The sequence below is a fragment of the Atractosteus spatula genome, chromosome 12, assembly GCF_055471065.1.
Source record: "Atractosteus spatula isolate fAtrSpa1 chromosome 12, fAtrSpa1.hap1, whole genome shotgun sequence".
Taxonomy (NCBI): Eukaryota; Metazoa; Chordata; class Actinopteri; order Semionotiformes; family Lepisosteidae; genus Atractosteus; species Atractosteus spatula.
Genome location: NC_142717.1, coordinates 45,780,018 through 45,807,882, shown reverse-complemented (window position 1 = coordinate 45,807,882; position 27,865 = coordinate 45,780,018). Strand labels below are relative to the sequence as shown.

Below are 27,865 nucleotides of genomic sequence, written 5' to 3'. Positions count from 1 at the left end.
CAAACAGAAGATTGTAGAATGCATGCAGATAAATGAATGCACGTTGTTAAATGCAATATTTGTATATGATCTAAAATCTATATATTTGAACGATAGAACCTGTTTAAAATCTATATATTTGGTGGTGAGCCAGTGAGACTGATAATGGGTCTGTGTGGAGCTGCGTGTGACTGGTGCTGTGATAACTGTGAGCCAAGGCGGTGACAGGACCCTGTTCATTCTCAGATTACCACTGAAGGACGTTTTCATTCAAGCACAGGGGAGTTTAAATGGGTTATATTTAGAAATCCGTATGTGTATTTAAACGAACTGAGAAAACTGTAGAAATCTCTGAACCAGTCCACCTTCACAGTTTGCCGAATTATAAGAGAGCAGCACAGCAAAGGAAGCTGCAGCCTGGGGTTTCTGCCTCTGCGGTGCAGTTTCTATAACGCACAGCAGATGGCAGTCACGTCCTCTTTAAAGACAGAGGATCTCCGGCTGCTGCTCCTGCGGTAGAGCCGTCTCAAACACCGGCCCTCTGAAGGAGGGGTCTGCACAGGCAGGCAGAGAAATAGAGGAATAGACGGATAGCGAGCCCCCAGTCCTTGCAGGGGAGTGGGAGAAATCTCAATCGAGCTGCGACCCAGTACATGATCTCCTGACACAGCCTGAGGAACAGAGAGGGAGCCTGTCTCTCAGTGATGTTTTAGATAGATGTATGTAAATGTCCAATAATATGTTTGTACTGTAGACGATGTGGTAATTGTATCTGTTTTGGCAACACTGTAATTCATCAGACATGCAAATAAAGCCCTTTGAATTGTACTGAAATTGACATACAGCTAGTTCAGGCAGGGAGCAGTGTAGGACCACGAGCCAGAGAGAGTTTAATCTCAGAGGCTCCGGTTACTCAAATCACAGTGATTGAAGACAATTTTTCTTTACCCTGGGGGTGTGGTGCGCTAGGAGCCCTGACCTTGAAAACCTGTGTAATATTTCAGAGTGAAACTGATGAATGAGAGTTTCCTTGACATGAATCATCCTTTGCAGCCTGATGTCGAGGGACTTTACATCGCATGTCTGTATCTGAAGTGTTTTTCAATCCGGCATTTCTATACAACATCTACATTTCTAGATTGCACTTGTAGTGGGGTACAGAACACCCTCAGCACCTGCGGTGAATAGATTAAGCCATGCTACCAGCTGGCCTTCGTTCTTTAGGTGATAAGATGACGCCACAGCTGCACTGCCGCCCTCAGCACTGTGAGCCAGCTGCAAGTCTGCTCACATACGACAACATTGCAGATTTGTAACAATGTAGCTGTCTATTTTAATGTACCTAATGTACCTGCATCTCCTTTCTGGAACCCTCTGTTAATTATCCTCCTGAGCGACTGTCTTTAAAACACAAACTTGGTGCAAATTCCGCTGAGGGAGAAACCTTCTGATGAGGGAGGATTAACTTCAAACACTTCTCCTTTTTCATGGAATGAGAAAGAAAAAACACATTTCAGTGCAAAACACTGATGGACCTGCTGTGCCCTTCATCAGATTGCCTCTGTCTGTGCTGGACACTGAATGCCCTAGGCATTAGCATAGCTCTGTTGGCGTCCAGTGTGGTCTGTGCTGGACAATGCTTTCAACTGCACCATCTATTAAATGGGTTTCTCCAGTAGCATACAGCTTTCTGTAGCGGAGTGTATTATTATTCAGCTGTACAAAAGGTCAATGTCAAGCCTACCTCATTTAAAAGTCAATAGTCAGATGTACACACAGTCCCTAAGGAATAACAAATGTATCTCTTCTTCAGCATGTTTGATATCATTCTATTAGCAGACCGAGTGCATCTCCCTTTAATCTCAAACCTGCTTAATATATACAGTACATCTCCCCCCACCCCACTTGCTCTCACACAGACCCCAACCTCAGGCACGAACAATTCCAGACTGAAATACTCCGTCTGAAACAATAAAAACAGTAAAATAAGGAGGGTTAGAGAGCTGTTGTATTTGAAAACAAAAATAGGGAATATGTAGTGGTTGGAGTATAAGGAGCAGCCGCTGGTTGGAAGAGTGTGAGAGTGATATTTCACACCGGGAGCAGGCAGCAGCAGCAGCTCTCTCAGGACAGTTACACCAAGCGCAGTCACGAACATGGCCTTTCTTCTGATTTACAGTAACAGAGTTCCAGAAAACCATCTCGTCGTTAATCTCAGAGCGATGTGGGTCATCCTGAGCAGCCTAGCCGTGCCTGGAAGACACCGCCCGCTCAGCTGGGGTTAATCCACAGCCCGGTCGTCCCGCTGCCCATGGGTCGACTCGTTTGTAAAGGGACCCGTACGTGGTTCTCACAGGTGTTCTGCTTGTGTTGGTGTGGTTCTTCCCCACCCCGTGTCATTTACTTATGTAGTCCAAGCACTTGCTGTCCAAGTACTTTGTCACCTCTAGATTGCCCCCGATATTTGTGTGATTGCAAGTGTGCGTGTGCAGAAGTGTGTGCGCGTGTGTGCGTGTGCTTATGTGAGCATGAGTGTGTGCGTGTGTGCATGTGTGCAAGTGTGTGCATATGCGTGTGTGTGTGTCTGGGGCGTAGACATGCCTGCCCTCTCCGGCTCTGGCTGACAGATAGCCACAGCCCTCTAAGGACAAGTCACTGGGATGGGGTGGGCGGACCTCGTTCACGGACAGTTGGAGCGGAGCAGTGGTCAGGGCATTCCAGGTTTGTCACTGGAAGGTTGTGGGTTCGAATCCCACGTGAGGCACTGGACACTGTACCCTTGAGCAATCTCCTTCACTTCAACTGCCCCAGTAAAATACCCACCTGATGGGCGCACATGTCAGTCTCTTCGAGTGGAAACGTCCGCCGAGTAACACGAGTGGAAGGTCACAGCGCTCCGGAGCTGGCGGGTCCTTAGACACACACAAGCCCCGTTAAACACGTCCATTCCCGTCTGAACCCGCCCCACTGCCACAGCCCACGGGGCGGGAAGGGGTTGCATTCCTTTAGGTTATAAAACCCGCTTTCAGAGCTGCTCGTTTTGTACGGCGACGGGGGTTTTAAAAATTTACAAGCGCCATTGTAAAATTGAGTATAATTGAATATGCCGGGACCGCGACACCGCTGTCAAATCGCGCATACCGCACAACTGTGGTCACGATAATAGTAGGCCTGACAAAATATTCATATTTAATTAGTGATCTGGGTTTTTTTTTTGTAGCTGGGAATATGTGAAAGTCGCTGTTAATTTTCATTTAACGAATAATAAAAACGACCGCGGCGATCATATCAACTATTCAAAGATATCAAGAGTGGCACTTCAATAAATCGTAAGGTTTAAGAAGCATTTTCAAAATCGTCTCGGAATTAATACAGAATAAGGCGATAGGACGAATTAAAACTTCAGCATCCTGATCAGCTCAGTTAAGCGTTTCTTTTAACTTGAAAAGTGCATCCGATAAGCGTTTATAAATTTATAAAGCATTCAGATCCCGTCTGGATGAACGATTTTCACACACACATACGCACACGGTGACTAACGACAGGTAAAGCTATATTAAAAATCACTTGTCTATCCTCATCTTATTGAACAAGCTACCTAACTCAAACATTGAAAGGATTTTTGTCTACATCTGAACTACAGGATAGATGTGCAATGGTATCCATGTCTTCATTTGCGGTTATTCACAGCTTTGAAATTCGGGAAGTTAGAAATAAGAGCCTAGGGAATAAGAACGGTCTGTTTTCAACCCCTTTCCTCTATCCAAAGTCAGAATGTTAAAGTAAAGTGTATTTGTGGACCGGTATTTTATGCGATTCAGTAACAACAGTGACACCACACAGTTCACGGTGAAAGGCTGTGGTTCCTTGTCCCAGGACAGGTCATAATTCAAAAGATTTGTTGTTGTTTATTTCTCTGAATGTCTCTTATTTACCGGCCCCCTAATCAAAATCGGCGATTTTGACCAAAAGGCACCCTGTTCCAAAACTTTCATACTGATTTCATATGGTAAAAATAAGCCTAAAATGTATGCTTGAAGGTGACATTTATTAAGAGTTACAATATAAACAGCCTCCACCCCAACCCAGCGCGTTTCCCTACCTGTACTGTACTGGATCTGCATTCAGATTCAACTGTTTCACGCTGTTCGCGTGAGAAACTGCCTTTATTGTGCTGCTGTAACAGCAGGTTAACCGCACGGCGGGTTGATACAGGACCAAAACTGAAACTGTGCGCAGCTCACAGATTCGTATGCCGCCTAGTTACACACTGACATGCATGCACACGCACACACGTGTGTCTACAGTCTCCTTCAAGCAGGGAGCTGCGTCAGCATGCGTAGGCGGCAAAGGAGCAAGACGAGGTTTGTTCCCTGCTGAAAAGAGAAGAAAAGACACACAACGTTTCGGCTTTAGGTTCTTTCGGCTCCACAGCCGAAACGTTGTTTTTCTTCTCTTTTCAGCAGGCAATAAACCTCATCTTGCTCCTTGATAGGCAATACGACTGCTGAATAGCCAACCTGCAGCTCCTTTAGCAAATCACCCGTAATGGCTACATGGACATACTGTTTTCACTGCACTGTGCATACTGCACTACTTGGAGATAATATATTGCATACACCATGGAGACATAGCATTTATATTGAGTTTCGTCTGTGTTTATTTTATTCAATTTCTATTACATTATTATCTATTATTATGAAACCTTATTTTTTGTAACCTTAATTCTGTGATTTTTTTACCCCCCCCCGTGAACTCGTAGAAAATACATTTTATTGCCAGCAACTACAGCTGCATGTTGTGCATTTGATAAATAAACTTCGATTGATTGATCGATAATCTCCTATTCCACGTGTTACTAGTCGCGAACCCGCAGTTCATGCTGCTGCAGTTCGCTCACTTTCCCGCGAAACCGCGGCTACCCGCCCCCTGCCCGAGTGCGGACCGGCCCACTCTCCACACGCGTCGAGGGGGGGGTCACAGCACTACTTTCGTGCCCGAGAGGGTAGCGCCGTCCACGTTCACAAACGCGTTTCGTGCCCCCTGGGGCAGAACCGAGAAATACACCACAAAAAGAAAAAGGAGGAAATGGAAGCGGGTCTCGCACAGGTTTTCGGAAGCTGACGACAGGCCCGAACCCGCTCCCCCCCTGCTCCCGCCGGGCGTGCGGCGGCCCGCCGTGTGTGTGTGTGAGTGAGAGACGCGTGTCTGGAGCGCTGCGGGGCCGCTGCGAGCGTGTTCCGTCTTTAAAGTTTAAAATGCCGGTGTCCACGACGGTGAGTTTCCTCTTGTACTCCACCGCGGTTAGCTGGCTAAAATGCTCTTGTTTTGTTCTCCTCCGCTTTCATCGGCTCCAGCCGCGTGTGGCCCGGGTTCACAGAAACTTTCCGTGGGCGCGAAACAGCCCCGTGGAGCCTCTGCAGAGCGGGTCCGGGTCTGGGTTCGGATCCGGATCAGCTCGGTTTTCAGAGGTTCTTTTTATATATATATATGTACGAGCAAGTATGCGCAAAGTGGAAACAAAGGGGGTTGTGGTTTTAGGTAGCATTTTTTTCCTACCCGTTAAAAAACAAAAAATACGAATGCATTTACCTCGATAACATTACATTCCCGCACAGGCACAATTTTTTTTTTAAAAAAGAAAATGTCTGTAACTGAGCCTTTTGCATTGCTGTCCGAGCGCGTTTGCAGGCACTTATGTATCTTTCCAGGAACCTGAGCTGCTGCAATTGCAGCAAGTTTCTCCCCCCCCTGTGTGAACGCTTGAACTTTTTTCTTGTAAACTCTCGCACAGCCACAAAACGCAAAGACCGAGCCGACCGGGCAGCGGGATGCGCGGTAGTGTGGCTCTGGAGAAACGAGCCGGCTTGTCCCTCCCCATCTCTGGGCGAGCTCGGCTTCACGGCACCACGGTCTGTTCTCGTCTCCCGCCGAAACCAGGTCCCGAGAGCGCTGGCTGACATCTTTGAGACCCCCAGCGACGAGGAGGACTTCGAGGGCTTTCGGGGCTCTCTGCCGAGGGACACCGCCTGCTCCGAAGCCAGCAGGGACAGCCTCCGGGCGGTGAGTGGCGGAGCCCGCTAGCGCAGGGGTGTCCGGTGTCCGGTCCCGGTCCTGGGGCGGTGAGTCTGCAGCCGTTCCAGGCCTCTTAACAGCTGCAGCTGTAGGGCTGGGAGAAGCTGGCCAGCTGGTGCAGCTGAGCCGGTGGCCAGTGGTCCAGCTCGTTAAGGGGTGAGATGGAATGGGAGCCCACAGACACACCAGTCCCCCAGGACCAGGCTCGGGACTGGACGCCCCTGGACAAACACCCCATGTCTATTTAAACACGTTGGTGGAGACAGTCCAAGCTTTCAATACCCTGACATGCGGCTGATCCGTTCGCTGGCTGAGGGTAGGTACCTGCTCGGTCAGTAGGTGAGGGCTGGCCGGTGTCTTGTCTGGATCTAGTGGCCCGGTGCTGCTGAAGCCCGTTCTCTAGGACCTTTAAAGCAGCGGCCGGCTGGCTGGCTGGCATCCTCATGACAGTTAGAGCAGTGGCGCGCCCTGCTCACTCTGGAGCTCGGTACTGGTTTTTATAATGGGAGGAAGGAGGACACTGGTAAAAGACAAGAGTCTGCTGGTGAGCGCGCTGTTCCGTCTCCACGAAAGGCAGCAGAAGCAAAAAAAACTTGCAGCTAAGATAAAGGAAGGTCTCCAGGGATGCCCTGAAGTGGTCGACAGTCTGGGAGTCTGTACTGGCCCTGGGCAGTGAGCCCTACAGGCATGGCTCTGCACTGGACGGGCTCCAGTGCCACTGTGCGCAGTCGGGTCTTCAGAGGGGGGAGAGCACCAGAAAGGTGCTGGAATGAGAACCAGCCGTCCAGACTCTCAGACACTTTGCACCTCGCCTGCCACGGTGGCGAGCGTGGCTCGTGAAAGTGGAGCACCGGTGTATCGGTGTCCGGGGCGCTGCGTTAGTGCAGACTTCTCCAGCAGAGTGAAGCCCAGGTCCTTCCACCCCCACCGGTACGCTTGTCCAACCCGTTTGTCTAGGTTTTCCATTCGCGAATTATTATTTTCCAGAAAGTTGGGGCATTTGTTTCTCGCTTGGAGCTTGTGTGCGACGATGTGTAAACGAAGATGAAATCTCGATCGGATGTGTCTCGATCTCGGGCTTTTTCATGAGACTGCAGAACCTGCTGCTGTGGAAAGGCTGTGTCGGCTTTCTGGAGGCTCCGTGTGTCCTCCGTGTGAATCGGAGGCAGACCAGCCGGGAGAAGCTGCAGCCGGACAGCCACCCGGAGTCTCCAGCCTGGTCTTGACTCGTGACTCTGCTCCGCAGGCCCTGCGCTTCCGGTCCAAGTACATCACTGAAGAGCTGGCGAAGATCTTCGCAGAGGACACCGACCCCGAGGAGGAGGAGTTTGAGGGCTTCACGGAGGCGGAGCTGGAGCTCAACGACAGGATGAAGTCCATGGTACGGAGGTGCTCACCGGCTTCCCCTGTCCACGCGTGCGGACGGGGCCGCTCGCTGTTCTTAAGTCTATTATCTGGCACGTCTGTCCAAAGCGACTTGCGCTTGTACCCGTTTTGACAGCGGGAACAGTCTGAGTGAGGTGCCATGCTCTGGGGGTACAAGAGCTGTGCCGCGCGTGAGACTCGAACCCGCAACCTCTCAGTTGCAAGTCCAGAGTCCTGACCCCCTCCTCCTCACTGTTGTCGAAGCTCTTATTGGTTGGAATGTTTATGTAAGGACAAAAATGAATGGTGCGCTTTAACCTGCTAATATTCTGTTGGCCCCAATTTATTATTTCCTTGAGAAAGCGCCAGATGAGGAATACCGCTTGCGTCATGCTGTATGTCTGTGGACCCTGTGCAGGTGGCTGGATTTAACGCCCAAACTCTTCTAGGCCTCTAGCGTAGGGAAAAGGACCTCTTACACGCTTCGGAGGTTTTAGACCCAGGTGTTCACTTATTTACTTATGTTTTGAAAAAAGACGCCCGGCCTTGGGACAGCTGAAGTCTGCCTCCCCTTTGACGGTCCAGGGGTGATTGTGGGAGTTGTAGTTTCTCCCGCTCTCGGCTCGCAAGGCGCCTCTTTCAGTGGAGATTGATGAGACATTGATCGGCCTGCTCTCGTCCCCGGCTTGTCTGAAGCTCCCAGAGAGGCCTCAGTGCGGGACCGTGGTGGTCAGGACTCGAGAAGCGTGAGCAGGGTGCTGTGTCTTGCAGTCCATGGACTCCACCGAGGACAGCGAGGAGGAGGAGGAGGAGGGATTCTGCTCCGAGGGCGAGGCCGAGGCCGAGGCCCCGGCGAGGAGGAGGAGCTCCGGCCTCTGCGTGGCCTTCCGCTTCCCCGTGAAGAAGAGCCGTCCCGGCCGGAAGCCGGCGGAGGGGCGGGGGCGCCGGGACCGGGCTGCGTCGGGCTCCGAGTCCGAGGACGAGCCGGGCCACGCCGGGGCCCAGCCCAGTGCCTTACAGAGACGGGCCAAGAACATCAAAGAGAACAAAGAGATGGTAAAGCATTCCCTGAAGCCGTCCTTCCAGCACGCCCGTCTGTTCTGCGTTGAGCGCCGGCAGGATTCGCAGTCTCTTTGTGGTCTCTTTCCTGCAGCTGGCCAAGCTGCTGGCGGAGCTGAACGCGATGCCTGACCTGTTCCCACTGAAGACGCCCACGGTGAGTGTCCTGGGTTTGACTGCGCCTCTCCTCGCGCGCACACGCTCCCGGGGGAGGAGCCGAGGACGTGTGGCTCAGTGACGTTATCGCGTGTAAGATGGTAAACTGTGGTCTGCGAAAGAGGAGGGGAATCCCAGGTTTGAACCGTCCCAAATCTGGGGTCCCCAAGGCCCGGCACCAGGCTGCCCTCATGTACCTGTGGAGCAGCACCCTGGTGCCCCACGGTGCGCTCAGGGCTACGGCGCTCCTGTCCTCAGTCCTCACCTGTGCTGAGACGTTCCGTCCATCCCCTTCGAGAGACGTGCAGCAAGCAGCCCTGTTTCCCAGCCTGCAGCACGGACAGGAAGCGTGAAATATCGGAGGACTGTTGGGGAGTACGGAGTGCTCAGATAAGATCAGATCACTTTATTGGTCATATGCAATTTCTTGTATTTGGAATTTGTCTTTTCGCAGACCCCAGCTTGCTCTCCATGAGACATACAGACAGGGAGAGAAGCTGGGGGTCAGAGCGCAGGATCAGCCATTTATACGGCGCCCCTGGAGCAGTTGGGGTTAAGGGCCTTGCTCAGGGGCCCAATGGAGTAAGATTCCTCTGCCGGCCGCGGGATACGAACTGGCAACCTCCCAGCCACAGGCGCAGATCCTGAGCCACAGTACCACCTCCCCGCCCCTCATCTATTCTGTACAGAAGACTGGAGGAATTGTGTGGGAATTGTAGTTTTTTTCCCCCTTCAAGCAACCTAAGAATAATTTCTTCCCTCTTGCCCAGAAAAAAAGGAAGTCTCCGAAGAAGCCGTGCTCGGAGGCGCCCAGCGGCAGGAGGAACCCCTCCCGCAGCGCGCGCCCCCCCGAGCACTTCGCGGTCGAGCGCCTCCCCGTGTCCCCGAGCAAGATCCTGGAGCAGCTGCGGGGTGCCAGCAGGGGAGCCGGCCTGCGGAAGAGGCTGCTGGAGGTGAGGGGGCGCTTCTCCGCGGGCCGCGGGCCGAGCTGGGCGTGGGGCCGGCGCTGGCTCCGGCTCCTGGTCGCCAGGTGACCTCGGCTGCTCCTCTGAAGTCGAGGTGTTGGCTTCACCGACGCAGCAGGGCGGTTTGTTCCACTCTCCCACCAGCCTTTGTGTAGAGACATGCCGCTGTTGATTGTGAGTAAGTGCACTGGGGCCCCCTCAGCGCCCTTCAGAGTGAGGAGCACTCGAACCGGCTTTCAGCTGGGCGTAATTGTCTCTGTGGCCCTGGGGGTCCAGTGCAGCCAGATGGGCTTCGTGACCTCGGAGGGTCTTGCTTTTACTCGAGTGCGAGATACGGCCGTGTCGGGCACCGCGTTGCGCCCGGCCTCGTGAGGATCGATATGCACGCGAGTGACGGCAGCGGGTTCCCCGCGCGCCTGATGGGAGCCGTTCTTGTTCTGCGCCGCAGGTGAGCGAGGAGCCGGAGCACAGTGGCGCCCCCCGGAGGCGGTCTTCCAAGCACGGCGAGGCCCGCTCTGTGGAGGACATCACGGAGGAAGAGCTGGAGAACGTGGCTTACTCCAGCAAGGACAAAGTCTACGACAAAGAGCACGTGCGTCTCTTAACCGTTCCGTTAATCTGTTCGGCTCACAGCGGTTATAATGGTTATAACTCGTTTCCTGCTGGAGGGTGCTGATGAAGTTTCAGACTTGAATTCCGCGTTCGGTGTGACCGCAGAGCAAAGCGCTGTGTTTCTGTAGGCGTGGCCGTGAACGCGCTTGGGCTGCTGTGATCTGGGACTGGGCTGTCGAATGATTCGGGGGGCTGTTCCCGAGTGACCCCCGTGGTCTGTCTGTCTGCAGGGCAGCACCTGCCACCAGTGCAGGCAGAAGACGCTGGACACCAAGACCGTCTGCAGGAACCCGAACTGCTGGGGTGTGAGGGGGCAGTTCTGCGGGCCATGCCTGCGCAACCGCTACGGGGAGGACGTGCGTGGGGCACTGCAGGACCCGGTGAGTCACCCCTCCGCCCCGCGCTCCCGGAGCCGCATCCCAGAGGAGCACTCTTTCCAGCCGGGATGGAAATTCCAAGCTGGCGTCCCGGTGGGGTGGGCGGGGAACTTCCTGGAGTTCTGAAAGCGACCCGGGGATCAGGAGGGCAGGTTGGTGACCGCAGGGTCTTGGCCTCTTCTCCTCTCTCTCCTGTAGCTCTGGGTGTGTCCTCCCTGCCGGGGAATCTGCAACTGCAGCTTCTGTCGCAAGAGGGATGGGCGCTGTGCCACGGGCATCCTGATCCACATGGCCAAGTTCTACGGGCACAACAACGTGAGGGAGTACCTGGAGAGGTTAGCGACTGTCCCCGTGTTTCCGCACATAAAAGCAGGAACGTACCCTCAGCCAGTGAACGGATCAGCCTCATGTCTGGGTATCGAAGGCTTGGACTGTCTCCACCAACATGTTTAAATGGATGTGGGGTGTTTGTCCAGGGGCGTCCAGTCCCGAGCCTGGTCCTGGGGGACTGGTGTGTCTGTGGGCTCCCATTCCATCTCACCCCTTTACGAGCTGGACCACTGGCCACCGGCTCAGCTGCACCAGCTGGCCAGCTTCTCCCAGCCCTACAGCTGCAGCTGTTAAGAGGTCTGGAACGGCTGCACTCACCGCCCCCCCCTGCAGGACTGGGACTGGACACCCTTGATGTTTTGCTGCTACTGACATGCTTGCCTACAATTTTGTTTTTCAGTCTTCAGAAACACCTGACAGATGAAAACTGACGATTCTGAAACACAACCGGGTGTGACCTTGATGCCACAGCCCAGCAGACTGCTCCACTTGCTGCTCTTGCCTGGCGCTGACTGTCGGAGCAGCGTTCCGTTAGAGACAGACAGTCAGCTGCTCTGAGCGTCTCTTTCAAGAGTTCATTTGCTTTTTTTCCCACATATAGAAAGAACATACAGTAGGATTCCAATCATTAGCATTTAAGAGCCCAGCAGATGCTATAAAACAGTAGGCAAGTTGTAAATTTATTATTGTTTTATATACTGTATCTGTGAGTAGAGCTAAGAGCCTATTGCACTTTTATTTTGTTTGGCAAATGTATGACCAGATTCCTGTTATTTCACTCTGACTTTTGCACTTTAAAACTATAATGCTTCAAGGCTGCGTTTCCCTCCTACTAGGACTGCTAGGTGCTAAAAATTTGTTATGGAACAAGTAATAGGTTTATTCCGTGCTGAAAAGAGAAGAAAGAGAACACAACGTTTTGGCCGTGGAACCTTCTTCAGGTTGCTCACACACTGTGTTTTCTTTCTTCTCTTTTCAGCCTGGAATAAACGGATTACTTGTTCCTTTGCAGCCTATGCATGCTGACGCGGTTACCCACCTAAAATTTGTTATGGCAGCTTCAGTGGTCCTGAGGATTGTAAATTTATCTTGTCGGACTGTTAGGTAATGTTGATTAAAGACCGCCGTGTTTCTTTGTAAACTTCATTTTATTTCAATAAAAGTCTTTCTTTAATTCTCCCGGGTTTCTCCCGTTTTCTTCACGAAACTGCTTTTCCCCGGCGCCGGCCCTGGCGCCACTGGGATTCCTGCTGCAGGGATGTCCCGCCGGTGTCACACGGACAGCAGCAGCGCCACGCCTCCCAGTACCCACTTGGCGGGCTTCTCTTTGGTCTTGAGCGGGAAGGTCCAGACGTAGGTGGGCCCGCGGGCTCTGGTCCTGTAGACGGGACACTCGTAGGCGGCGGCCGGCTCCTGCCGGTCAGCTGGGCCGGCCCGCAGGAAGAGCACGGGCAGGGCGGGGGCCCGGTCCTTGAGGCGGGCCTCCGCGATCAGGCCGCTCTGACTGTCCCATCGAGCACCTGGAAGGGCAGCAGGTAACCAGAGCTGTAACAGCCTGCGCTCACAGGACGTTTCAATCAATCAATCAATCACTGAGGTTTATTCATCAACGCACGAACAGTACAGCGTGCAGCGGCGTTGTCGGCAATGAAATGCTTTGGCCGCGAGCTCGTCAAGAGGGTTAGAAGAGTAGAAGGACAGAAGTTTAGGATACAATAAATTATCATCAAGCGAGCATTATGTACAGGTAAGGGTATGAAAGGCAGCATAAAGGAAAGGAAGAGACAAAAGCGGGTGGGGACCCATCCTTGTTGGATGTGTCCTGTTCGCTGAGGCGGTCATTCTTGACTCCTCGCGATGCGAGTTCAGGTGAGCTTGCCATTGAAGTTCATCAAGGTCAGGCTAAGATTGTCCCTGCAGGCTGCAACAAGGTGCTCACGTGCTGCCTTGTGACAACGAGCCCTATTTCCCCCCCAGCAGGAGAGAGAAAGAGCAGGCCGGACCCACCCTCCATGTACAGGCCGTGAACGTAGGATCCTTCACGCGGCGGGTGCCCGTAGTCTTCCTTCGTCTTCTTGGTCACGTCTACGGTCAGACACATCTTATCCAAAGGCCACTCGTTTTTCCGAGCGATGCTCTGCATTATTGCTGCAACACAAACCGCAAACAACATGGCACGTGGTTCTGGGACTGTGGCGGATAAGACAAGACAATCTGGCTGGAGCTCTCCTCCACTCTGCTCTGGAGCTCTGGAGGTGCCAATCTGAACAGGCGCAGCAACCCTGCTGGACAGTGACCTCGAGTCTGACGCCTTCATCAGTCCACTACAGCACCATGCACTGGCCCGTGAAGAGGAAACGGACGTGCTGTGGTCGAATGGCACTGGCTTCTGGGAGAGTGACCATGACTTACGTTTAGCAAGAAGCAGTCGAACAGGAGGCGAAGTGCCGAGACTCACCCGTGAGGAAGGACTGGGGATTGAAGAGACCGGACAGCCACACCACTGCCGGGAGGACCAGGTCCTGCGTCCAGGTGTCCAGCTCTCGGCAGCGCTGCAGGAGGTCACTGAACCTGCGCGACAGTGTCTGTTAGAGCTTTACCTGTCCGACAGCGCCTCCTATAGGTTCACCTGTGCATCAGCTCCTGCTATGGCTTGACCTGCACGCACACAGCCAAACTACACAGGAGCCAGCTGCTGAAGGAATTTCTAGTTAAGACAGACTGCATTTTTGCAACTTACCTTTACATGAAAACGAATTAGGATTCTATACATTGACAGGTACAGTATATACTCAAGGACATGAACACTCCAAAAAAGTGACTAAAATGATGGTTAATTCTGCCCAGATGGCTTTACTCTGTACACATGCTAGCAGCTGTCTACTGTTTAAAGTGTAGGGCTCCTGTCAGGGCCTGATCATATTAGAGCTCAGAAACAGCAGGGCTGGGCCTGGACAGTACTGGAAGGCAAGAGCTGTAAGGAAACCAGGCTGCTGCTGTCAGTGGCCAGTAGGTGGAGCTCTTATCCCTGCAGCAGAACTTCCAGTTCAGTGCCCCAGTAGGGTGACAGGAGACGCTGTGCTGTAGGATGAACTGTCCTTTGGATGATACTTTCGGCTGAGTTCTTGACATTATTTGCTTGTTAAATATCCAGTGGACTTGACTGTAAAGATGAGAGGGTTTTTCCCTGGGGTTTTCAGGTAAATTTCATTTCAGGATTGCAGTTGCAGTCTGGCCTCTCTAAACCCTTCCCTTAATGCAGCTGGTGCAGTCATATCTCACTCCTCCACCTGCCCTACTGCAGGAGCAGGGGGGTGACAAGCGACATACAAATTCACACGTTTATTAATTACTGTGCATAAAGGTGATTTGTACAACACAAAACAACATTCTAAACTACATTTTGTTCAAAGCCCGCGCAAGACTTTTTGTAACGACTGGGGCCGGTGGGATCAGGGGAGATGCTGGACGTTACCACTGTGCCAGGCTGTAGGTGGATGGGTAAGCCAGCCTGGTCCAGGACTCGGGCACATTGTCATAGTACAAAGCCAACTGCAGAACTTCCATCTTGGAGGAAATGGTCAGCTCTCCCTGAAAAGTAAAATGAAATATATTGTGAATATCCTGAGGTGCTGCTTTGACGTGGACAGAGAGTTTAAGACAGCTGCAGGAAGGTTAACCCAGACTGTATCCATACGATGGGTATATATATTCCTATCATACAAAAAAAGGGTGGAGCAGCAGCAGTGTGGCTCAGGATCTGCGCCTGTGGCTGGAAGGTTGCTGGTTCAAATCCCACGGTTGGCAGAGGAATCCTACTCCGTTGGGCCCCTGAACAAGGCCCTTCACCCCAACTGCTCCAGGGGCGCCGTATAAATGGCTGACCCTGTGCTCTGACCCCAAGCTTCTCTCTCCCCATCTCTGAGCTGGGGTATGCAAAAAGACAAATTCTTCATGTAAGAAATTGTACATGGCCAATAAAGTGATCTTATCTTCTTATCTGATACCGCAGGGACTAGATACTGGATTGAATAGCAGGTTATTTGCAGGCTGACTGCTAGAGCTGTGCATCTACAGTAAGTGTCCCTGAGCCACCATAGAAACCACACAGAAGCCTAAGAGCTGCCTGTCTTGAAGGCAAAACGTGATTATCTGGCTTTACTTTGGAGTGTGGGGCATTGCTAAACACCCCTACTGTATGATGTAAAAAGCAATACTCTCCTCCTACCTTGACAAGACAGAAAACAACACGTTCCAGCCCGGTTCCCACCCCAGCCCCTTTCCACAAACGGCGCGATACATGATTGATCGAAAGTGCTCATTTCCTGCTCTGGGAATTGTGGAATAACCTGCCTTCAGTCCCAGGTCCAGCTCCTTAAGTGACCTCCTGACCTCCTCGATCAGCAGGTTCATGCGTTCACACTCCTGAAGGCACACCAGGATGTAAGGACTGCGCTCCGGTGTCTTCTGCATGATCTCCTGCAGGTTGAATTCTTCCGGGAGCTGCTCCAAAATCCCATCAAGGGTGTTTTTAACCTGAAAAAAACACAAGGAACACAAGGGAAGGCATTAAGGCATTTCATGGATTTTAACAACATGCGACAGTTCGATATTAAGCCCATCACAGATACTGTTTAAACGCTATTCCACCAGTACGCTGCAACCAATTGTGTGAAGCATTAATTGCACCTCAAGTGTGATCTGATCTTCTTCTGAGTCATAATAATAGATAAACACAATCTGATTAAATTAATAACACACACAGAACTGAGCTTTTTCTCAGCTGTATTGAACACGTTAAACATTCCCTGTCTGTGCTGGAAGAAGCATCTGAACCTTTAGATTTAGTAACTGGTGGAAGCTCCTTCAGCAGCTGTGTGCTGTAGCACATTGGCCCATTCCTCTTTGAGTTAAGGTGAGGGCTCTGCATCAGTGCTGGGGTTCAGTCCCCAAGCTGCCGGGGAGCCCCCGCTCTGGAGGGGGCGTGGCCTGACCTGCTCCTCGGCGCTGGGCGTGGCCACCTCGCTGTCCGTGGAGCCAGGGGGCCGCAGCCCCAGCAGGGTCCGGAGCAGCGCGTCCGAGGTCGCAGTCAGGAACTCGATCTCGGCGTTGGGGTGCAGGCCGTACAGCGCTGGGCTCTCGGGGGGCAGCGAGTCGTCGACGTATTTGTGGTAACCGAGGTAATCCAGGTTTGGGGGAGCCGCGAAGCCGGGGCAGAGAAACAGCCCCCCCTCCAGCTGGAAGTGGAGGACAGAGACTGTCTACGGGTGCAGCACACAGGCCACCCTGCTACCCTTGTGGAAACAGGCAGGTCAGCGTTCTCAATAATTACACCACAGCAAGTCCTGGCTACTACATGGAAAACAGGATCTTCCCAAGATGGATTTTCTTTATCTACGTACCTGTCTTTAGACTGGGATTAGGCATTAGGCATACTCATAGGTGCATGAGATTAATGTCGTTGTGCTCGACGCTGAGCACATTGATAGATGGCTGCTCAGCTACTAATCCTTAATGAGATTCTCTGAAGCCTAAGTCGAATACCTTGGTACTTAAGGCAATCCTCAAAAGAGGATTAATTCCTTCTGAAGTAGAATCGGACATCCACAGTAAAACGTTTGACCGTTTTCTTCTTCACGACGCTATTCCCCACAAAATACATACATAGGGTGACAATACACTCCTACTTTCTCTACTATGGGCACCTTCCTGTTAATTTTATTAAAGTCCCAAGAGAAACAGGACGTTTCCATAGAAACTTATTTATAACATTTCCAAAAACGTTTCTATGTATGATCCTCCAAAAATGATACATCAACATTTTGTAACCCACAAAAAAACAAAACAATTTAAATGGAGGACACAGAACACATCACAAGAGGAGTCTAATTAATGAAATTAAATCCTAACTTGTGTTCAGGCTAGTAGGGACATCAGCAGTACAGTAACTGATCCAGAGCACAGAAATCTACTAATACTATGGATCATGGCATGTATCCTGAACTTCATGTCCATTGCTCATTTCAGTGAATGTTAAGGATACCATTATTAGAACAGGAAAGGCAAATTAAATATCAATTTGCTAAATTCAACATGTTATATTGTAAAATATCTAATATAAATATACATTTAAATATTCAATATTTTATATAAACTAATTGATGTAAAAAGGTTTCCATAAAGGCATTGGTCAGCAGAGGGCGCTGTTATCCTTTGGGAAAACTTGCTGTTAATCATCTGTATTACACATTTTGGGTAAGGAACCTCAAGATATGAAGAGAGAGTATTTTCAGAATATCTGTGCAGTTTGTGCCGTGTGCTGGGTCCAAAAATCGAATATGTTCTGATTAAAGCAGGTGGGCTTTCTCAACACATCTGGGTCGCTGCTCCACCTGCAGGCAGTGGTTTGTAAGTGCAAATAAAGGTCCTTCACTGCTGTGAACCCTGCAAGAGGAAGGTGAAGTACCGCCTGTCTACAGAGGACACCGGCCCTAAACTCCACCCTGTATTACTGTGAGCAGGCGAGGGGAGACCAGCCTTTCTCTTCCAGACCCCCGCTCAGTTTAACACAGCTTTGGTATGTTGGCTCTCGGGATTGTTTTCTCCTTCCAGAGGCAAGAAAGTATTTTAATGAAGTGTGATTTTGGTCATTTTATCATGTTCAGATTAAGTTGAAAAATCTTAAGATAAATCTGTTGGCACTGTCATTAGGAGTTCTAACGCAGGACTCAAGGGGAGAGTCTAGGGCTGAGGCCGACGCTCCTGACTAAGACAGCTCCGATAGTCACCATTGCAGGGTTCATGAACTCCTCCAGATAGGTGCGGCACAGTCGTCTGTCCCAGTCATCCGTGATGTGTCCTCCATACATGATCTCACCAAACAGGTAGCGCAGATCCTCCCAGGGGACCTGCAGAGGCAGACAGAGAGAGCTGACATGTGACCACAGTCTTCTGCCCTTCTGGTCAAAATCTCCTGCTCACGACACATATAATCACACAAGATCGTAGCAGGCTACAAATGAGAGGAGGTTGGGATTTAGTCACCAGCAGCTAACCCATCCAAGGATTCTATCCCTTTGCAAAAAGAAGTGACTCCCGCTCTCAGTTTTAATCCCACATCCCCTTAGTTTGCTCTTGTGTTACTGACACTGAAAACATTGATTGGGTTGACCTTGCGAATGGTTGGATCAGGAAAACCATCCACTTCCTGCAGCTTGACAGTACAAGCCTGGGAATGTACAGTACCTGCTTGCTCTTCATGGACTGAATCCATAGCCGCAATATCTATTGTGTTCTGTAGTGACCAAAATTGTACACAATATTATTAAATGAGTCTGCTACCCAATGAGTGAATATTTATTGACAAATTGGAAGTTTTAAATAGGTCGAACTAAAATCATCCACTGCTGTAAAAACCGCAGAACTATAGTCTATCAAAAGAGACGAGCAAACTCTGCACAGTAGGTCAAGCACGGAGCTGCGTCAGCATGCAAAGACTGCAAAGGAACAAGTAAAGCTTAATTCCATGCTGAAAAGAGAAGAAAACACCCGAAGAAGGCTCCACAGCTGAAACCTTGTGTTTCTTTTCTTCTCTTTTCAGCAGGGAATAAGTTCTGTGCAGGTTCAGTTCAGTTCTCGCTAACCTTGGCTACTCCTACATCTGGGCTGCTTTGCTTTCTAGACAGGGTGTTAAGGGAGGCCAAATGTTCACCCCTCTGGCTCTTGTAGAGAAGAGCTGTGATACAGCACGCCCACACAGAGCGCCTTGCGTTCTTGACCAATCCACAGCAGGGGACCGATTCCAGCTTCAGAGGAAAGGCAAATCCTTTCCCCCAAGGCATTTTGTAAACAGAGAGAAAATGACATTTTCACACAAAGCGCTGTCTTCAAAAGTAACCAAACGTATCTGCTTGACCTTCATTATAATACCAAAAACATTTAAAAAAGCTGTCTGCTATCAAAATAAATGCTACCAATACATGCGTTTTAGAGGACTATTGTATCTTTCTGGGTTTACTGGCACTGCAACAAGAATGTTAATTTTTCAGGTTTCAAGAGGAAGCCGGTACCTGAAAGTCAAAGCAATGCAACCGCCTGAATTCGTAACAGTGACAAATCCAAGAAGTCCACGCTCGTTTGTACCTGCATTGTTCTGTAAATTGCTTCCATCATCAACACTAATTGCAGTGATCATTTATGTAATGTTATGAACTGTCACATTTGCTGCATGTAATTACATCTGAGCAAATGCTTCATTGGCTGCCTAATGAATTCTCTGTATATGCACATGCAAGCTACTGTTTTGTTAACATAATGAAGGACATTTATTCTTTGGGAAAAAATTCCAACATAAAGTAATTGGTTGTGACCCAGGTTGTGTCAGTGCTTTGACATGCACACTATTGAATCTCCAGATTCAGGACATTCAGTTTTCTTTCCAAAAAAATTCTCCTGTGTCCAGGACTAACTGTTTTTAAGTGAGTCATTCGGATATTGTGGTTTTTTTTTTTTACATTGACACAACATACTTTGATTTTGTAAAGTGTCCTTTGATTCTTATTTATCAAACAAATTGACAGTGATGAATACCAGTTACAGTCAGCTATAATCTAGCTCATCAATTCGCTGCGTCTCATCTCTCAGAAGAGTCTTAATTCTCCACGTTCCATGTGATGCTCCTTTCATGTCAGACATTACCAGATCAATATCCGAGATGTTCCTTGCACTAATTATTAAAATCCATGAATTGTCTTAACTAAATCGCATGCGTTTATTTAAATCTAGGCATCATGGAAATTCTGCATGTGAGATTTTTATCACTTCTGCACTATGTAACTGACTTTGGCTGCAGAGACTTTTTAACTATAACATTTCATTTCATACTATAAATTACGTAGAAGGCCTGCCTGGTGCAGGTAGACACTCGGCCAGGCCGCCTCTGTCTTCTTGGGGAGCTGAGAAATAAGCTGAGAAGCAGTCTGAGTCAGAGGCCCTACAGCCTGACTACTGCAAGAGTAGAGGAAGGAAAATAAGCCACTGTGTGCAAGAAAGACTTTCATCTTCAAACTGACAGTCCATTTCTTTGCTGTGGTAGTTGTTCCAGTAGTTCACACTGGAAAGTTTAGATTCAGACTCACTGGGAGTGGGCTACACCAGCTGTGTCTACGTCCCGGCCCCCAGAGACAGGGGGAGGACGGTGGGGTTCAGACAGGCTCCTCCGGCCGGCTGGGTATCAGGGGATACACCACAGGCTCCACAGCGCTGCAGGAGGTGCTCACTGGAGCGCCTGTGGAGAAGGAGGGGCGCCGTGTGGCTGGGCACCGAGAGAGCTGGCTGACTAATCTCATCCCAGCGCTGCCACCACGGGGCCGGCAGGGCAGCTCAGCAGGCAACATCGCCCAGACTCGGACCCTCGCAGGGAGAGCACTGACCGGTTACATCACCTGGGACTGCCCCACGATGAGAGATCTTATACCAGTGTTCCCCATGTACAGGAAGTACTTTATTTCTAATTTCTTGTACTTGGCCCTTGGCCCCCAGTGCAGCGATCGCAGTATGATGGTATGAAATGGTATGAATGATGGTATGAAAGCCGGGGTGCAGCCCACCTTGCTGTTGGCCTCCAGGTAGTTGTAGAGGACGTTGACAGATATGGTGAGGTCCCCTGTGTTGAAGGGGTAGCTGCGGTTCCAACCCTGCGGGCCAAACTTCCGCCTTTCAGCTACGCAGGCATGGAAGTAGCAGAGAGAGAACAGGATACTCTTGAACTCCTGCTCCCTGGCACACATTTCCAGTGTATCCTGCCAACAGGAAAACATTGCTTGTGTATTAAAGGTCATACTTAAACTTGCCGTAGCCTGCTGTAGTGATGTAAATCTGAGTGCCTATAATTACATTCCTGTACAGAATAATGCATAAAAAATTGCTTTTGACTTATCTGAAATAACATGAAAGGCCAGCAGAAGGATTTATTAAGCAGTATTTGCTCTTGCACGAGTAATTAACTTTGAGCAATAAAAGCTGTGGGGTCACGAACATGACAATACAATTGGGCTGAGCTGCTTGTTCTGCAAAACTCTGGACACCTGTTCTACAGCAATCAACAGCTTGTGCACCCAGGGCATAATCCTAACAACCTTGTGTCTACACAGAAGCATATGCTGTAAATCGCTCACTTATTAAGATTTGTTTGCACTTTTTAGGCAAACAAATATATATTTTTTAACTTTAGACAAACATACATTCTCTGAATTACCACATACAGTACCCAAACATCCCAATGGTGCAAAAAACCTTCTGAAGTTGGTGTCTTAGAGCAATGTAACCCTTCTGTGGTGAATGCTTGTGAGACTGTTTTGTTTTATTAGCTTGCTGGCGTGCGGATTTATTTAGTTGACAAAACATCATCGATCAGTGAAGGACCACCAGGTGGAATAACCGTTTGTTCATTAGAAAAATATCTGATGCCCAAATCATTGCAATATTTCTGTTCCATTAAGTCTTTTAGTTCTGATTATATAGAGTACACAATTCTCCAATAAATGTTGATTTTGTCAGGAATCTAAAGTTGAAGAATACTGACAAATACAGACAGGGACAGAGTTCTACAGCTAGTTAAACGCTAAGGCCTGGGACTGTGGACAAAAATATAAAAAACACAAAAATATGTGAACTGAAAAATATCAAAAGAAAAGAGAAAGAAAAGAGAAAATGAGACTCTGGTAAAACATCAAATGGGGAAAAAAAGGCTAATTCGTTCTCACTGGCTCACCTGGAACCATGCTTCTGAAGTACTGGTTGTTCTGGGAATAAGTGTCCCTGAACACAGGGAGAGAGGGGGACCCTGTGCACCTGCTCACGATTTACAGGTTTAGTCTTGCTAAGCACATCTGCTTTCTACCTCCTTGCTGAATTTCAACTTCCCTTCTTGCTGCTGAGAAGTGTTTTTCAGATTGGTTTCAGATTCTTGCACTTCTCACCTGGTCAAAGTTGTACAAGGCAGCGTGCAGGTTAGCAAGCATGCCGGCAGGTGGCTCGTTGGTGATTTTGATGGAGTTCTCCAGGATTCCCTGGGGGATGATGTGCTCCTCGGGGGTAGCTGCTGGCTCAGCACTGATAAACACCCTGTAGTCTGGGTGGCTGTCCTCACTGGTACTCGCCAGTAGTTTCTCCAGAGTCCCTAGCCACCCGGCCACCAAATGTACGTTCTGTTGACAGGTTGGAGTATGGAGAATGAGAATGGATAGTCCATGGGCCCTTAATCTCTTACAGCAATAACAGTAATTTTGCAATCTTAGTGGCTCATATAGTAAAATTGTAATTTAATAGTGACAATGGTCTTTATATATAGTATACATTACATTGTTGTAATTCAGGAGTGATAGTGCTTTATAATACTGTCCTGTAGTTGCAATTCAGTATTGAAAGTGGTCATATTGCAGGTACAACTAAGTAGTGATTGGCAGTAATTCTTTACTGTGTGGCATTTTAATTGTAACTGAGTAATGACAGTGGTCTATATCACTGTATTGTGACCATAATTAATTAGTGGTAGAGGTCTGCAATGCTTTGCAGAGATAGCGATCTACACTGTATTGTAAAGTAACTGTAATTCAGTAGTGACAGTCGTCTATTATGTACTTATTGTATTCACAATTCAGTAGTGATAATAGTCTAAAGTCTATAAGGATTATAATGCAGGGGTACGTGTACTGTGGTGCTGAAGAATAAACTTATATAAAACAACATTTAAAAATATAAAATGTTTAATCCAGACATTAAGAATAAAAAATGAAACTGGGTGATATATTCTAATTATATTTGAGTCCATATCTGAGGAGATGATGGATTTACTGAGATTTTCTTGGTAGTGAAATCTCCCAGGCTGTCCTGGGAACTGGGCTCTGTCCCCGAGGCTCCCCAGTGGACAGCAGGTTTTTCAATCGGTGGGATACACTGTTTCACTGGGGCAGGATGGGCATCTTTCTGTGACCTTCCAGTGACGTTTACGGTACGTACAGTTATGAACAGTACTCAACACATAAAATCCAGAAGGCTGAACGGCAACAGTTCTGGAACGACGGTCCCTGTCAGCCCTGTGCCGAGCGAAGATTCTCCGGAATACCTGCAGAATGACCCAGTGCCCCTCTCTGGAGGCCTTCAGCAGCGCCGCCTCTGCCACCACCTCCTGCCCTTGCCCGAGAGACACGTTGTGCAGCTTCCCCAGGTCTATCCTGAAGCCCAGCTTTTTACCTGGACAGGGGAAAGCACAGGCGGCAGCCTTGTTCAGCAATCTCCGCCTTACAGAATTATTACAGAATCAACAAGCCCTAACGCCTGTCGCAAAGCAAAGCACAGCTAAGGCTACAGCAGCTGTATAACTAAGGCTACAGCCCTTATTTCAGTAGGGCACTAGTGACTCACCGAGGGACTCCACACCTGTCAAAGGGCCAGTTACTCACCGAGAGACTCCACATCGGTCAGAGGGTTGACTCCTGGGGACAGGATGAAGAACACAGGAGTGGCAGGGCTGCTTTCCTCAAAGGACTTCTCAAACTCCACCCGCATCCCCTCAACATATTTTGAGCCCATGCTTTCCTCCACGAAGTTTCTGTACGAGGAGGCAAGTGAAATCCCTGTCTCTTTATCTACAGTACATATTTTACTAAACATCACAGTCTGTTAATATAGGAAAGCCATCAGTCAACAAAGCTTTTTTTAAAATAGCTCTTAACATTAAACAGCTAGAGATGTGAGTTAATGCACAGCTTACAGAAGAAAAACAAACGTTAGTCTATAAGCACCCAGTATTGTAGTAAGTTTTGTTAAATGGGCTCCCTCCTCCTGGATTCTTCCCACAGTTCAGACAAATACTGGCAGGTTAATTGGATTCTGGGAAAAGTGGCCCTGGTGTGAGTTTGTGCGTCTGCCCGCCCTGTGTCTGCCCTGTGTCTGGATGTCCACCCTATCCAGGCTGTATCCTCCCTTGTGCCTGGTCCTTGCTAGGATAGGTTCCAGCTCCCCCACAACCCAGTATTTATCATGTTTATAAGCAGAGAATCCTTTTCGGTCGTGTATCCTTTAATAACTCTCCCAGTTCAGTGGGTGAACGAGCCCTGGGTGTCACCTGTGCAAGCCAGGATCTCACTTCATTCACAGGCTGCTGTGCCACTCTGCTCAGCAACATCTGTTTCTTAGTGCTTTAGAAACTGGTAGTGTTGTTGGCATACTGGTACTCCATTTGTGTGTCGTGCCAAGGCAAAGGCTCAGGTCCAGAGCTCTTTGCCTTGTGAATGTGTTGTCCCACAGACCTCCCGCCCTCTGTGCGGTACGACTTGCCTGATCGCGTACGTCACTCTGTCCGGCCGCAGGGCTCTCAGCATGATCACCTTCTGCATGGAGCTCTTATTTTTCCATTCCTGCGGAAACCTCTCCTTCTCCGGACACTCGGACTCCACCAGCTTCTTCCAGCGCTTTGCAGACCCCTCGATATCCTTGTCCAGACCGCGAAACTCATCCATCGCTGACATCGTCTGCAACGCAACAGACAGTCACTAGCCCTGTCTGTTGGAATGCACCTGTGCTTCGCTTTCAAGTACAGATGGTAGAATCAGCTCTGTCTCCTCTTTGGATCTGCTGCTCTTGTCCACTGCAGCTGAATGTTTTATTGTCTGTGGGCCTTGGTGAGGTGTAGGCCAGGTGTGGGCCAGCAAAGGCCGGTGGATCTGAAGGTTTTCATCCCAGTCATCTCTTCATGACCAAAATCAGCTCATTATTGGATTAATGGGATTTAGCAATCAGTTTAACTTCTCCCAGCTCTACAGGTGCTGGTGCTTTGCAGAGACAAGGAAAATCTACAGACACACCTGCCTTCCAGGATCAGGACTGTCCACTCCTGGTCAAACAGTCATTGAGACACTCAGACCCTCCTTTCATACTGCCCTTCTGACATCTCTGGCATATCATCTTCTACAACAATCAGCGGCAGTTCTCAAACTCAAGGGAAATGCTGGATTGCAACCCTGGTCTCCTGAGAGAGCAGGCGACCCCTGGATTGTGGTCACAGCATTGGAGTGATTCTGTCTTTTCTTGACCCCTGGGGAGCAAGAGGTCATGCAAGGTCAGGGCTTCTAAGCTGAGCTGACCTTGCCAGGCTGCTACAACATCCCACACTGCTGTCAGGGGCCGTTTTCAAATCAGAAATCTGATACAGCTGCTTAATCATCATCAAGCAATTAATGATAATACTCTCAAATATTGTTAATGTCTTCAAATATTATTAATGTTCATCTGTAGGAAGACAACCACTAATGGGCACTGACAAGGATTAACAACACTTCTGAGGCTTGGAACTGAAAATCAAATGGAGTAATGGGATCAGCACAGGCAGATGTCAATATATATTTATCACAAACACGATCACTATTATCATGATAATTAGCCAGGTATTTTCTGGTGGCAGTATTAATCATTTATATTACTGTTCTCATAAACACTTTTCCAAATCTAGGCTGGCTTACAGTACATCGGATGTTGTCCAAAGCGCTTAAGGTGTTCCACCAGGATGTGTGCTAGGACCTTCTCTAGGTCAGCAAGGTCAAAATGGCCAAAATATCATCACAATTTCCCAAGTCAAAATTTAGAATGTTTTTATCAGGGTCTCCTGCTCATATATAAAGCACCGAATGGCCTGCAGCTGTGCTATTTTAAGAACAGGCTGCACACAGTGGGTGATAGAGACTTCTTGTGTTCAGTACATCTGTGGAGCTCGCTGCCCAAAGACCTGTAGCTTTTAGGGGCAGGGAAGACAACTGATTATATACTGAAATCTTTTCAAGCCCCCGAAATAATATTCTTTTTTTTTCAAGTTTTCAATACTGTGGAACATACAGACTACAGGAAAATAAGGCAGAAGAGTAATTTGTCAAAACAGAACAAAACGCAGCTGCAAGTGGAAGTAGGACAGCGTTTGCGCAACAGGAGGAAAGAGCTCTGTCTGCACATGGCTGAGAACAAGGGGTCACCTTAATGGCCCCCCAGGACTGTGGGGACAAGAAGTCCACTGGGCTTCTGCTGCTCTGCTCCACGGGGAATCTCAGCAGGAAGTCCAGCTCCTGGGGATCTAGTGTTTTGTTGGTCAGAAGAATCTTGAGAAAAAGCAAAGCAGGAAAATGAAACAAATGCAGAACATTACCACCACGATTGAGTAATGACTAATTTGGAAAGCCCACAACCAAAATCAACAATTCAGAACCATTAGGATCAAGGACTAACAGAGACTCAACTGTCTTTCACACATGTTATGTATGCATATATAACCATACAGTGTATACAGTGTATATATATAAGATGGTACATTAAGCTAAGTACAGTGTTCAAAGATACAGCATGCTTCCTTCATTCTGGAAATGAGAATTTAAATTGCTTTGCTTTTATTTCGAGCAGTTGTTTTTTATATAAAAGAACAAATTCCAGGTCAAATTAATACAAGTTCTTCTGCCATGCAGTGACAGGAGGGTCTCCTTTAGGAATGCATGGTGAGGGTTCACCCCAAGATATAGGAGCAGTGTGAAAGGCAAACCAAATATATGCTGGCATGTATTACAGCTTTCAAAAACAACCTAAAACAACCAATAAAACCTTTGCTGTATGATGTCCAATACAGTTGAACAGCAGTTTCTCAACAGTTTTAAGTGAAATGGAAAGCTCAGCACAGCTTCATCCCTTACCTGGAAGGCGGTCTGTGACAGGAAGGTGAGCCTGTCCCGCTCAAAGAGCCCTCGACTGGTGTAGAGGAAAATCGAGTAGGTGACGCACTCCGTCAGGCGGGCGACTCTCTCCGCCACCTCCTCCGACTCCCCAGCCCGCTCGATGGCTTTGTGGAAGACAGCACTGAAGGTCTGGCAGAAGACACAACAGTGGACACGTTACTAGAACTGTGGCTGATGTTGCACTACAGAGTGAAGGCTAACTCATGCAGCATGATGGTGCCTCTCGGCATTGGAGTCTTTACTTGGAAAGACCATGTACAATTCATGGTTCCCCTGGTCTTTATCTGTCTTCTCCCCACAGACAGCATGTGGAGCAGCAGGGCACTGGAGTGCGTTAACGACATCAAAGCGCAGAAGATCACAGCAAAGCCGAAGAATCGAGGGAGAAACGCAAAGAAAACTCTGCAGAGGCATAAACATGAAATGAGGTCTTCTTCACATGGACAGTCTGCACGATGTCTCTAGAAATCCTGTGTGCATGCAGACCCGCAAATACACACAGCTGACAAAACCTCCAATCAACTAACCAAGGGAAGCGTTACCCTTGTTTTCTCGTGGTCTGACCTTCAGGGAGAACTGGTACATCGGGTTGATCTTGCTCAGGTCGTTGATGATGAAGTAGAGGATTGAGGCTCGTCTTGCAGTTGGACGGTAGAGTTCCCGCGCCTCGTTGATCTTTCTCTCATTCTCCTTAGATTCCAGTACCTGTGGGAGGGACACGACAAAGCTCCATCAGCTCTCCTCCGATGAACACAGCGTGGAGTTCACGCACTTCTGTACACCGAAACACCAGCTTCAGAAACGCTGAAGGCAGGGAGATGAAACGCTTTCTCCCATCTTAAAAATAACGGTAGAGCTATAAACCTCAATTACCCGTGCGTCTTGTACTAGGGTTGCCAGTGTTTGAAAGCCAGCAGCGCGAGAGAAATCACTCCGGCGGCCGGAGGAGCAGGCCACCTGCGCTCACCTTGGCCTCGACCTCTGTGGCCGTCTGCTTGGTTCTCTCCAGCTTCTCCACCAGCACGGTGTCCCCCAGGAAGGTGCCCTCAGCCGTGGACAGGCGGGTCAGCAGCTCGTCCTCCAGTCTCTTCAGCTCGATCTTGAAGTTGTTCTGCTGCTTGGTGAGCTCAGACTGACCCCCCCCCCCACCCCCCACCGAAACACACAGTTTGTGAAG

At 49.2% G+C, this 27,865-nt stretch overlaps 2 protein-coding genes across 3 annotated transcripts in view; one reads left to right on the top strand and one right to left on the bottom strand.

Annotated features, from left to right (window-relative positions):
- The first annotated feature begins 5,183 nt into the window (after positions 1–5,183).
- Positions 5,184–12,037, top strand: cdca7l (cell division cycle associated 7 like). Its single transcript, XM_088928893.1, has 10 exons — positions 5,184–5,255; positions 5,920–6,042; positions 7,301–7,435; positions 8,191–8,475; positions 8,573–8,635; positions 9,405–9,587; positions 10,048–10,191; positions 10,442–10,591; positions 10,787–10,923; positions 11,319–12,037. Exons 1-10 carry the CDS (start codon positions 5,238–5,240, stop codon positions 11,347–11,349), a joined length of 1,269 nt encoding a protein of 422 aa, XP_088785019.1. The 5' UTR covers positions 5,184–5,237; the 3' UTR covers positions 11,350–12,037.
- A 10-nt stretch (positions 12,038–12,047) lies between these two features.
- The window catches only part of LOC148823190 (dynein axonemal heavy chain 11), a 76,320-nt gene continuing 60,502 nt past the window's right edge, over positions 12,048–27,865 (bottom strand). The window contains exons 68-84 of one of the 2 annotated variants that reach the window (XM_088928892.1): positions 27,656–27,820; positions 27,253–27,393; positions 26,647–26,817; positions 25,942–26,064; positions 24,257–24,450; positions 23,380–23,528; positions 23,043–23,170; positions 21,898–22,125; positions 20,527–20,718; positions 18,164–18,172; positions 17,707–17,826; positions 15,913–16,155; positions 15,272–15,454; positions 14,394–14,509; positions 13,377–13,489; positions 12,926–13,066; positions 12,048–12,438 (exon numbers count right to left, since the gene is read on the bottom strand). In XM_088928892.1, the coding sequence (XP_088785018.1) occupies positions 12,191–12,438; positions 12,926–13,066; positions 13,377–13,489; positions 14,394–14,509; positions 15,272–15,454; positions 15,913–16,155; positions 17,707–17,826; positions 18,164–18,172; positions 20,527–20,718; positions 21,898–22,125; positions 23,043–23,170; positions 23,380–23,528; positions 24,257–24,450; positions 25,942–26,064; positions 26,647–26,817; positions 27,253–27,393; positions 27,656–27,820 (2,664 nt within the window). In that variant the 3' untranslated portion in view covers positions 12,048–12,190. The remainder of the gene's footprint in view (positions 12,439–12,925; positions 13,067–13,376; positions 13,490–14,393; positions 14,510–15,271; positions 15,455–15,912; positions 16,156–17,706; positions 17,827–18,163; positions 18,173–20,526; positions 20,719–21,897; positions 22,126–23,042; positions 23,171–23,379; positions 23,529–24,256; positions 24,451–25,941; positions 26,065–26,646; positions 26,818–27,252; positions 27,394–27,655; positions 27,821–27,865) is intronic. The other variant, XM_088928891.1, reaches the window with a different exon arrangement.